General features: G+C 44.9%; 1 protein-coding gene across 1 annotated transcript; it reads left to right on the top strand.

Moving 5' to 3' along the window:
• Positions 1 to 304: 304 nt before the first annotated feature.
• On the top strand, positions 305 to 910 carry LOC147884570 (uncharacterized). The gene has a single exon (XM_087398013.1). It carries the CDS (start codon positions 305 to 307, stop codon positions 908 to 910), a length of 606 nt encoding a protein of 201 aa, XP_087254139.1.
• Positions 911 to 13,205: the final 12,295 nt, after the last annotated feature.

Consider the following 13,205-nt stretch of genomic DNA (forward strand, 5'->3'; position numbering starts at 1 on the left):
AACCTTGCAGGTGCCTGCAAACTTAATAAGAAAGAGATAAAGAAGTAGTCGAACCTTAGGGGAACAACAGAATTTTGCTGGCTGAACTGGAGAGATATTAGATGTAAATTTTGGTTCAACAATGTAGACAAAACCCTCATTATACTCAGATTGGAGCTTTGGGATACAACCTCTTTTCTGTGGAGGCACGCATTTTCTTAATGAGGTCGTTCAACTTCTCACATCCGAGTTCAAAATTTTTCATATAGTTCCCACCACATATTACCCCCGGAGTAATGGAGAAGCAGAAGCCACCAATAAAACCATGAAAATCATCGTGAACAAGACCATCCATACCGATAAAAGTGATTGGGATTCCAAACTCGCGGCAGCACTATGGGCTTACCGCACCGCGTACAAGGTGACAACCAATCTCACACCATTTTGGATGGCCTTTGGTCTTGAAGCAGTTGTACCTAGGAAATTTGTGGTTCCCAATCTTTGGGTTGCGGCCGAGCATAATTCGGATACTAAAGAGGCAATCAAGGGGCGATTTCATCAATTAAGTTTTCTAGACGAATTACGCCTCCAAGCAGCCTGGTCACAACAGGTGATTCAATGCCAACGAAAAGCATGGCATGACAAACACATAATCTCCAAAAATCTTAAAAAGAACATGATGGTCCTCTTCTACAATGCCAAACTGGGATCCTTGAAAACCAATTTCAAACTTGCTTGGGTCGGTCCATATCGAATCGTCGAAGTCTTCTCAAACGGCACAGTCCAGTTGGCAGATTTAGATGGGAATTTATTTGCAAAAGTGGTAAATGGCAGTAGGGTAAAGCCTTACATTGATGAGTACTCGTACCTACAAGATTCAAGTCAACCAAAGCATGATCAGGCAACCAAGATTTGGTCAATATTTTACTAGACAACACCAAGTGTTCTCTTGAGGACCGAGCTGTAAAGAAAGAGGGAGAGAGATAGGGGACTCAAGTTCAGCTTTCTTCACAACACACAAAAGAGAGAGGACACAAGCTTGGAGGGTGAAGCTTTTCTTCACTTTTGCACACACCAACAATAATACAATAGAAGAGGGAAATACCCTATATGTCAAAACCTAGAATACGTGGTTCATATGTGAACACAAACCAAAAACATACGTGGTAGTCTAACTACACCACGAGTACAACTAACATAGGCGGTGACATAAATGATAGTCATCCAGGAGATGTATCGGAGGTAGAGCTTGATATCTCAACACTCCCCCTCAAGCTCAAATCCATCTCACGTACACCAAGCAAGCTCCTAAATCTGCGAAGCTTCTCGGTACCCAATGCCTTCGTAAAAATATCAGCCACCTGCTCCTCAGTGCTGACATAGACAAGATCAATCTCACCAGCTAGAACCTTCTCTCTCACAAAGTGATAATGCACCTCAATGTGCTTCGTTCTAGCATGATAAACTGGGTTATTAGCAAGCATGATGCTGCTAATGTTGTCACAATGAATGACAACTGCAGCATGAACTGACTGTCCCATATCTCCAAGTAGCTTCCGTAACCAAGCTACCTCACATGTAGCCATTGCTGCACCCCTGTACTCAGCCTCTGTGCTCGACAAGGCAACTGTTGGCTGCTTCTTGCTGCTCCAACTGATGGCACCACTCCCAAGGGAAAACATAAAACCACTAGTAGATCTCCTGTCTGAGACACTACCAGCCCAGTCAGCATCTGTGTATCCATGTACCTGTAATGCACACCCAGCTTCATAAAACAGTCCATAATGCAATGTGGACTTCACATACCGTAGTATGCGCCTAGCCGCATCCAAATGTGGCTTCCTTGGTGCCTGCATAAACTGACTCACCAGCCCCACAGCATAGCTCAAATCTGGTCTGGCTATAGTCATGTAAATCAAGCTACCTACTATGCGCCTGTACATAGTAATATCTTCAAGAAGCTCACCTGTCTCTGCATTGAGCTTCACATTCTGCTCCAATGGAACAGAAATAGGCTTACAGCCTGTCATCCCATATTTGGACAGCATGTCCAAACCGTATTGCCTTTGCAACAGAGCCATATCCCACTCGGGGATCTAATAACCTCAATGCCCAAGAAGTAACGCAGCTCTCCCAAATCCTTCATCTCAAATTTCTGCTTCAACAGCAGCTTCACTTCATTAATGTCTGCATCACTATCACCTGTAATAATCAAGTCATCAACATAGATGACTATAAGCACAATCCCTCTGTTTGTCCTTTTCACATAAAGTGAAAAATCTGAATTGGAAATCTGAAATCCAATAGTGACAAGATATTGCCCTATCTTGTCTGACCATGCCCTTGGTGCCTGTTTTAAGCCATACAAGGCTTTGCGCAACCTGCATACAAAATCGAGGTGTGAGTTATCTTCATAACCCTCTGGCTGCATCATATAAACCTCTTCTTGCAAATCACCATGCAAGAAGGCATTTTTCACATCCATCTGATGCAAAGACCATCCCTTTGCAGCAGCCATAGCAATTACTACTCTCACGGTTGCCATCCTTGCAACTGGGCTGAAAGTTTCCTCATAGTCAATTCCATATGTCTTCGCAAAACCTTTGGCAACCAATCTTGCCTTGTACCTGCTAACAGACCCATCAGCATTGTGCTTTACTTTGTAAACCCACTTGCAGCCAATAGCCTTCTTATCATGAGGCAAAGGCATCAAATCCCAAGTGTGGTTTGCATCCAAGGCAGCCATCTCTTCATCCATAGCTGCTTCCCAATTTTTATGCCCTGCTGCATCCTCAAAACATGTGGGCTCTGGCTCCTCTAGAACCTTGACCATATAAGCATAGTGATGTGCTGTATACCCATCATATCTCAGCCTGTCAACTGGATACTTAATACGAGTGGACCTCCGTACAACTGGATCAGTTGCAGGAGTCTTTAAATCATGCCTGCTTTTCCTTGCACCAGGTGTAACAACAGAAGGAATCCCAAGTTCCTCATCAAGGCTCATTTCAGAGCCACTTGACTCTCCATCAACATGAGAGCTACCAGCAGACACATCAAACACTGGAGCATGGTCCACTTTTTCTTTTCCCTTATGTGATACCTGCACAACACTATTAGGACTGCCATGTGACGATTCACTAGATCTCAATCTCCCTGTCCATGCATTAGATCCACTAGTAGAGGACTCTCTGGGTCCACTCAAGGCTTGAGATTGCTGCTCTGCATTTATTGCAGCATTCCCATTTCCTGCATTTGCATCTCCTACCATAACAATTGGTGCATACCAGCTGCTCATTTCATCAAAAACAACATCTCTGCTCACTTGCATTTTGCGGGTGGAAGGGTTATAACAGTGATACCCTTTCTGGTGCTGAGCATATCCAATAAAGATGCATTTTTCTGCCTTTGGATCCAGCTTTGTTCTCTTCTCATCAGGAACATGAACATAAGCTATGCAACCAAATACCTTCAAGTGAGAAATATCTGGTTTTTGGCCTGTATACATTTCTTCAGGCGTCATGCCATGGACAGCTGCAGTAGGGGTTCTGTTCATAATATAAACAGCAGTTGCTACTGCTTCAGCCCAAAAATAATCAGGCATGTTTTTCTCATTTAGGATCGCCCGTCCTACTTCTGCAATATGCCTGTTCTTCCTTTCTGCAACCCCATTCTGCTGAGGGGTAGACCTGCATGAGTACTTCCTTTGAATTCCTTGTTCTTTCAGATATTCACAAAATTCTTCTGAAAAGTACTCTCCCCCTCCATCAGATCTTAGCACTTTAATATGCACACCTTTCTCTTTTTCAACCATGGCCTTAAAAGCCTTGAAATGGCTGAACACTTCACTTTTGTGCTTCATAAAATAAATCCACACCTTCCTAGTGTAGTCATCAATAAACGTCACATAATAATGGCATCCACCAATAGAAGCAGCTTTGGTTGTCCAAACATCCGAATGGATCACTTCCAAAGGTCTTCTGCTCACCTTAGCATTTTTGGGAAATGCATGTCTGGCCTGCTTACCCATTTGGCATGCTTCACATACCTTTTGCATTCCCTCAACTCTGAACTTAGGCAAACCTGCAACAATGTTTTTCGTTTGCATAGATTTTAGCCTTTGTATATTCACGTGCCCAATGCGCTTGTGCCATATCTCAATATCTGCAATGACACCTCTCCCATGCGCAAACATAGCAGCTTTCACCTCAGGCATATCAACATCCAAGGTGAACATTCTTCCATTTTTGTTGCCTTTCGCAACCAAGCGGCATTTATTTTTCAAGTCCTCAACAAAGCATCCATCAGGATTAAATCCAACCTGCAGACCTTGCTCAACCATCTGGCCAACTGAAACCAGGTTCTTAGTGATTTTTGGAACATGAAGTACATCTGCCAAGTACTTCGTTTTGCCATCCTGCATAGCCAATGGCACTTTACCAACCTGCGTAATTGGGTGCGCAGTATCATCACCTGTTTCAACATAACCTGGCTTATCCAAATTTCTAACATCATGAAACCACTCACCATGACTGGTCATGTGGTTAGAGGCACCTAAATCAACATACCAAACATCATTGCAAGCTGCAGCATCTCCTGACATGGAGTTAACCATATGCTGCATCACAAAAAGGTGCTCATTTCTGTCGTCACCATGCCCACTTGATGATGCATAGTTGCTTTGCTGCAACTTCCCACTTTTGATGTCATTCTGTTTTTTATAGCATGTATTCTCCTTGTGTCCAGGCTTTCCACAATAATAGCATTCTGTGCTGCTATTTACTTGCTGGTTCCTTTGCCATGAACCACGGCCTCTTTGGCTCCCCCTGCCTCTAGAACTACCACGTCCTCCTCCATAGGACTGGTTTTCCTGTTGTTGCTGTTGGTTCTGATTTCCTGCACGGCCACCAAAACGGCCTCTTCCTCTACCCCTGCCTCTACCTGTATTCGAGTAGAAAGCAGTCTCTTGAGAAGTTGAGGTGGCTGAACCACCATTCCTTTGCTCTTCACTCAGCAAGAGAGCAATAAGTTCCTGAAAATCAGGAAATGTTTCACGGACTCCAATGGATGTCCGAAACTGTGCATAATCTTTCCTAAGACCATTCAAGGTCACAGACACTAAGTCCTCATCATCAACAGGTGCTCCAATGGAGGCAAGAGAATCTGCAAGGCCTTTCACCTTCAAGGAATACTCATTTATATTCAGAATTTTCCTTTGCACATTGTGCAACTCTTGCTTTAGCTGCATCTTTCGTGCTTTGGTATTTGTGCTATACAGCTTCACCAATGTATCCCATGCTTCCTTAGGCATCTCTACATCCTGTATATGCACAATCATAGAATCTGAAATGCTAACAGATAGCCAATACAAGCATTTTCTAGCTTTTTCATGCCATTCCTTAAAGGCCTTCAATTCAGCAGGAGTGGGAGCAGTACCCAAAACTGGTTCTGCAGTTTCACCACTGATGTAATCCCAAACTCCCTTTCCCATAAGGAAGTTTGTCATCCTGAACTTCCATGCTTGGAAGTTGTTCTTGTCAAGCTTCTCACTGACAATGGTAGACAGATTCTCAGACATTTTACAAATCACGAATTGCAACAGCAACCTGTAAACACAGCAAATGCCTCACAAGGGCAAATAGCAAAACTTCTGCGAAAAGCCTCACAGGGGCAGATCTGCAACACTGACGAAAGTGGTATTTCACCACACAGTCACTTCCTTGTGACGATTTTGCATCAACAGGCAACATGCATGAATCTGCAACTCCCAATATCTCTGCACATAGGCATACGATGCAATTTCTGTGGCACCTTTCCACCGACTAGCCGCGCGGTGGTCGCACAGCAAAAACAGGGCCTTTTTCTGAGTGCCTGCGAAGAACTTCCGCCTCCAAAACGGGCTTTGAAACGGCCTCAATTCAAAAAAATAACGTCACCAAGGGCTTTGCCCTTTCCCGCAGCATATACTGCGCTCTCGCCACACCGCGAAGGGCCTCTCAATCTGAAACAGTGCACTCCTGCACTTCTGGCTGTGCTACCTGCAGAGATTTGCTCCCAAACTCGAAATAGGAAAGCAACACTGGTCCTCTTACCAGGACACCACAAACTTGGCTTGCTTTCTTGAGCTCCTTACCACGAACAAGGCTCTGATACCATGTAAAGAAAGAGGGAGAGAGATAGGAGACTCAAGTTCAGCTTTCTTCACAACACACAAAAGAGAGAGGACACAAGGTTGGAGGGTGAAGCTTTTCTTCACTTTTGCACACACCAACAATAATACAATAGAAGAGGGAAATACCCTATATGTCAAAACCTAGAATACGTGGTTCATATGTGAACACAAACCAAAAACATACGTGGTAGTCTAACTACACCACGAGTACAACTAACATAGGCGGTGACATAAATGATAGTCATCCAGGAGATGTATCGGAGGTAGAGCTTGATATCTCAACACGAGCACCATCGGAGTCATTCGAGCTTACTTTCGTTTATTCGGTACAAGACGAGCACAACAATACGACAGGAAGGTATGGGAAAATCTCATATCATGTTATTATTCCTAAATTGTGTGGCAGGACTACCAATGCGGCTTCAATCAAACGACTGCCTACATCAATTCGGCCAACTATGCCGGCCTCCATGCCACATAAGCCGGATCGTTATGGCGCATTCACATTTTCACCATGTGGAGGATACACGATCTCCGCTTTTATGAGGCCCCTTAATAGTAAAGTGACACCGTACATGTTGCTTTATGCATGCAAGAGGGACATTATTTCCTATGCCCACTCTGATGCCCCCTCCATTTGTAATTATTTTGGCATCTCCCTCACATGCAACTCTTTGTCACTTCGGCGGCTACAACACACTACACTTCCAATTTTTGTTACCATCCTTCCTTCCGAAACCTCACACACCTCCGTCCTCCACCATGAAGTGCAAGCTTCCCCCCCTCATCGTATTGAGCTCCCCAAGAAGACCCGAAAGATGCTAAAGAGCAATCGCCTCCAAGCGTTTGTAGCCTTGCCATGGTTCGAAACTTGGAACGCAGAAACGACAGAGATCCTAAATTCCTACCAGCTAGCCTCCCGTCTTTTGCAAATTCAGGGCCGACCCATCCAACTACTAGGGATTCCGATAGTAGTCCAATGCATGAGGATGATGTTGAATACCCTGAGCTACCCAAACTTATTCGAAAACTTTCACCCGTGAACTGGGACCGGGTTCACCCATCTGTCCTATGGCTTACTGAAGGGGACACTACACATGCCTCCGTGCAATCCCAATGGGAGATGGCATGGGAGGATGTGCTTAAAGCATCCCGGACAATGATGGAGGTTGCTACTCGATGGGTGCCGCCTCAAGTTGCTTGGTACAATCGCCGAGCCCAATCTAAATATGCCGAGCAACTTGAGGTGCACTACATCACTCACATGCACTCTAACTTCAACGAACTCAAGGGAGTCCAAGAGGCGTATGCACTTCAAACTTAGGAGTTGGAAGAAGCCCTCCAAGAGATCAGGACACAGGAGGCCCACATCCATGACCTGGCGGAAGAGCTTCACAATGTCGATCAACTCCGAGCAGAGAATGTGCAACTCTGCGCCCAAATTACAATGCTAGAGGCCAGTAATGCCACCTGGGTGACCTTGAAGCAGAGAACGTCGAGCTACAATGGAGGGCCGTCACTTGGGTGCAACTTAGTGCTCTTTTTCAACAATTAAATCCTCCCAGCAAACACCCGACATCCCCTCCCATGGTCTTAAAGACCCTGAGGATCCACCTACCTCTTCATCCCGGCCACCTACATGTACTTTCAGTGAGCAGACTAATGGTGCTCCCAAGGCACCTTCTCAACTGGTACCAGTTTGGGTGCCCCTTCTTTTAGCCCCAATGACCAGTTAGCTACTCTGCATCAATATGACAATGACCAAGACCTCTCGATTCATATCGATGCCGTTACTTCTCCTCTACACCCTGCCATCTTTGTCGCAACCACCCAAACCTCACCACTGGCCAGCCCCGAGCGCCCCTATGTTTCCATGGTCGCCACTCAAACCTCGCCAATGGCAAACCCTGAGTGCCATCTTCCTACCCGAAATTATTTATGATGTCCGATTCCCCTCTCCCACACAGGTCGAGTTACATGGTCCCACCTGCCAAGCATAATTTTGATATCAAGTTCAGTAGAGATACTAGCCAGCCCTCCAATGAGCCGGCTACTTCTCCCCTTGATCCGATTTTCAACTTCTCGGTGTTCCAAGATACCTTCCCTGAGTCATATCTCAACTTTAAGAAATACATTATGGCCAGAGCCCAATGTTTTCAAGACGTCCTTCGCCATGAACGCCGAGATATTTTTGAACACATCGCACAGCTCGAGCAACCCGTACCAAAAAACTTACCCGATTTTTGTATGGCCATTCTTTGCTCATAGGAGCAATTGATCTAGATTACGACCTCCAAGTCCAATGGACTATTGCGCTTTCTTTGCCACGTGTGCACGAGTTCCCCCGGTGAGCTCTTACATGTTCCCTTACCCTTTCCACAGGCACATCTACCAAAGGGGACAACCAGTTGAGGCTGTTGTTCCCAGTCAGCCACAGCTCCGCACTCTCCACACAGGCCTACCCCCAGTTTTGAAGACCGGCTCATCAAAATTCCTAGCTTGCATCATGAGGAAACCGCTGCCAATATAGCCGAGGCAGATGTTGACCCCGATGTTAACCCGAGCTCATGCGGTTAACCCCCAGGTCAACCTATCGGTCTCCCGAGATCACTGGCCTAGTTTAGGAAGTTAGTCGCTAGGAATCTAGAAGTTAGGTAGCAGGTTGGTAGTAGATTGAGCAAATTAAGCACCCTAATTTCACAAAGGGCAGAGGCAGTGACCTCTTTGAACATCTCTATTTAAATCGGCATAGTAGGATCATATGGGTTCGTCATGGGTTCATCGTGTTAGACATCGTCGCCCCCTTCTTTGTGACTGAGAAGTTAAGGATTGTGATAATACAAGCAAAAATTTTATCTCTATTGTGATCTTCCTGTGTGTTTAGTTGTGTTCATTGCCCGAGTGAGAAAGAGAGAGAGAGAGAGAGAGAGAGAGAGAGAGAGAGAGAGAGAGAGAGAGAGAGAGGGTTCAAGTGAAGCCGAGGCAGCTTTCACCTTCACCGTTCCACACTTCTTTGCTTCGTCTCCTCGCCCTTCACTCGGTAGTCTCCATACTGTCGCTTTCAATCGATACACCCCAATTCTCTACGTATTTCTATTAACACATTGGCGTACAGTTGCATCGAGTTAGCACACACTCGGACAGTCTACTATAGTTCTATCTGAATACCCACATCGTTTACTGTCACTCGACACTGACGTAACCAGACTATCAACAACGTACTTCCCCCAACACCAAAGCTTAGGCAATTATGAGGACGTCGTACAATATCAAGGTCCACAATACTGTGCAATTCCTATAGATCCAACTCAAGGGTGGAGAATCCCATATTAGCCTCCACTATACCTTGAGCCACTCCTGGAAGAGATCCCATACGAAAACGAGGATTTGGAGACTCAATCCCTCCCTATGCCCAAATGACTATCTATAGGATTGAGAGCCCCTATCCCTCCCCCACGATTTGTCCCAACACTCATCAGAGAGCAATGACCCCCATCAGCTCCTACACCAATGACAACTATAAGCAGCCTAGGTCTTGGGGCTGGAGCTCCAATGTACATACCAGTGGGACCAATAGTCCCACCACTCACCGATCCCGATAGATCCAATGTTGCGACTCGTGCATATAATAATACCACCGCGCATGCTAGTACCCCCAACTGTTAGACCAACAGGAGGTGTCCAACCACCTCAAGGGTACGGTCCACCAGGATATGTAGGTCCTTGGACACCATACGGGCCCCCACCAATGTACTATCCACCATACTATCCTAACCTCCTACCAGCTGCAGAATTGCTAGCTCCCACACGAGCTATCGAGGCTCTTTGATGAAGGGGTGCGAAAGGTTTAGGTCGAGGAGCAACTGCCACAACTCCCCAACCCCACAGAGAACCTGTCAACAGATTCAGACTACACAACATAGTGAAGCTAGTATACAAGTACTCAAGGGAAGGAGATCCAATTTACCACATAAAGTAATACTTTATGTGTCACATTTGGAGATCTTGATGATCTCACCAAAGTTGGTGCATTCAGAACCATACTGGAAAACAAAGCAGGATGGTGGTTTAGAGCCCTCAGTTCTACAGAGACGATCACCTTCACCATAGTAAAGAAAGCCTTCTATATGAGGTTAAACAGAACCATGGGGAAAGCATGCAGAATTACATCGCTAAGATAAAACATCTTAATTCTCGTTGTGAGCTTGATGAGGGGTTGAGTGACACTCAGTTGTTACCTTGATTTATCTAAGGCATCCGAAGTGCAAGGCTACACAACAGCCTGCTCATGGATAAATCCACGTCATTTGAGTTATGCTCAAAGCTGGCCATACATTTGAGTGATAATATGAAAGAGTCAGAGGAAGAAAGGGAGGTAGCCTTGGTTGTCTCCTCGAAACCCTCTGTCCCAGGTAGTCTCCCTAAGAAGAAAGACATGGGTAAAGACATGAAAACAATGGATAGGGAAGAAATGGACCCAATCCTCACTTGTACCCAAGATGAGAGCTAGTTTGGTGCGTAGTATGTAGGAAGAACCATTCCACATCTGAATGCCCACACCTATGAGCTAAACAAATGCTCTATTGTGGACACTACGTAAGATGGGGAAATCATGAGACGGCACAGTACCGATATCCTAAGAATCTTGCCTTATTGCAGTACCTTCCAAGGCAACAACTTGCCTTGCCATCATCTGACCCAACCAACTAGATGTCCGGGTAACCTAGAGGGATATTCACACCATCGAGCTCAATTCCAGTTTGATCGGCAAAGTTCATTCCTCGCAGAACATGGATTGTCGTTAGGACAGATGACATGAATTAAAGAAGATAAAACTATAAGACAATGGACAAAACCAATAGCTTTGAAGGTAATGGCGGAGAATCTCTAGGTGCTCTAGGGCTAGCTTAAGCGGATGTGCAATTTGTGTCCATGTGAAAAAAACAAGATTGCCAAAATGAATTGTGTGCTGCCTAAGTAAACTTTGTTTACTTGGTGTGATGTTACATAGAGGCTCGGACTCATTTTGATGCTTGAAATTCAATTTGCTTGCTTGAGATACGTTCCTTACCCGACCTCTATCTACCTAAGTTAATCATGACTTCCAAACCAATCTATGGGTGGGAAATATAGAAGGACAACTCCATAGGAAACATCATGATGAATTATTGTGGGTGTTCAGACAACTAAAACTCAAATTCAGTGGGTAAGAACCATAATCATGGAGTAATTGATCGATTATTGAACTTTCAAGAATTTGGTGATTAGGAGAGGCTTACATCGAAAGTTTAAGAGTGCATGCGTACCTTCAAGATGTTTGGTGGAGCTAAACTAGATTGCTTGGCCAGCTGGGCTCTTGATGAATACTTCTCTCTTTCGCTATCTTGTTGAGGTTCACATGAGTCACGTTGTCAGAAATGATGCAGAAGATTGATGTTCAATTGCATGCAATCTTTTGTAGAGATTTCGTTATCATCCAGTCCTGCTTGCACTTGATGTTGTTCATGTCGACAGTAAAACGTAGTTTTTCTTTTTTTCGGAGGAAGACAAATTCCTATTCTTTGCAGTGTAAGCAAATCTATTGTCATTCCACTTCGAGCGAACAATGGGGAGATGTATTTCAGAAATGTATAAATAATAAATCAAAACCAAATTGAGACAGAAGCATGCAACTGTGACAGGAATAATCCAAACCCAAAGCTGCATTGCATGTACGACAAAAGTTCCAGCACCATTTGCAACTTCATTGGATCCCTTTTTTCGAAGGCACAAATGTTTATTTTTTGGGTCAAATTATGTTCCTACGCTTTAGGAAATAGTACTTCCACGCTCTAGCCAGATGGCCCTCGAGCGTGTTGTAACCTAATGGACCTACTGTGTTGTGGCTCCTTATGTAGTACTGCTCTAAAGTTCGTGCTTTGTCTACAGTGTCTGTTGTTTCCAAAACTTTGATTTCGAAATTTTCTTTGAAGGGCTTGTAACGTTGCAAGTCCTCTTTCATTTTTGCTGGTGGTTTTTTATTGTGCTGTTTGATCCTCCGCGGCAGGTCTGTCGTGCTCCCTATGTATTTTCTGTTGTTGGGCTTGCACGTGATGCAGTAGACGACGAGGCTCGCACGATTCCCTTGCGCGGGCGCTTCAGTGGAGGCTCCTCCTTCATCTGGAGGCTCGTGTCTTTCAATGTCGTACCTGCGTAAACATTGACAATTACGTTAGTCATCGAGGTTTTCGGTCTTTTTTTTTTTCGTTTGACGTCCATAATAGAATGCATTTATTTACTTGCCCTGGTTTTTCTCTGTTGGCGTTAAAGGATCGTTTCCAATACCGAAGCGCTCCTCGTATAAGTCCCTGTCGAAAATATACGTAAGCTTCTCCATTGTCATCACCGGGTGCGTCGCATCGTGCGTCCCTCCAAATTGTTCGATGAATTGTTCGAGTATAGCCATTCCTTGATCGCGCGTCGTGTCCCTCAGCAACTCCAAGGATACGTTGTACCCGTAATGCATCAGCTCGCACGCATACGCTGTGATCCCTTTCGTCTTCGTGTCTAGTAGCTTCTGCCCCTCCAAACTTTCCATCATCCTATCGGTCTCATCGAACTCAATGTCAAGCTCGACAAGGATCTCTTTGAGGAGTCCTGCAAGAGAAGTGCAATCCATGATGAGTTTGTTGTTCTTGCAACTCGTTAATTCTTTTTCTCAATTGTTGCGGTTTTTTTTAATTTTCGGAAGCATTACGTACCATTTGCGAATCTCAAGCCTCCCGGCTCTCTTTTAGCTGGCAAACGCCTATTGCAGTTGTCAATGAAGTCGCGTAGTTCCGCATACGTGTTGAAGCCGTTGATGTAAGCTCCCGGACGTTCTCCTGCATTGTTTGCTAGCCGGAATTGCTTTGTGGTTAGGAAGAACCTCCTCTTTGCTGGTGGAGGTTTTGTTGCCTTCGCGTTGCTTTTGTATAGCTCAAATAGCTGCTTGCAGGCACGACTTATTACACCATCTTTTCAAATGAGCTGTCTTTTTAAATCTTCAAGAAAAAAAGATTGTTTCATGCTGGTG

Source organism: Dipteris shenzhenensis, chromosome 26, assembly GCF_047967505.1.
Source record: "Dipteris shenzhenensis isolate YYH24624 ecotype China chromosome 26, Dip_SZ_1.0, whole genome shotgun sequence".
NCBI classification, from domain to species: Eukaryota; Viridiplantae; Streptophyta; class Polypodiopsida; order Gleicheniales; family Dipteridaceae; genus Dipteris; species Dipteris shenzhenensis.

Bases quoted from the DNA above. Each gene is read 5' to 3' on its own strand.
- LOC147884570 (XM_087398013.1), top strand. From the start codon at position 305: ATGAAAATCATCGTGAACAAGACCATCCATACCGATAAAAGTGATTGG.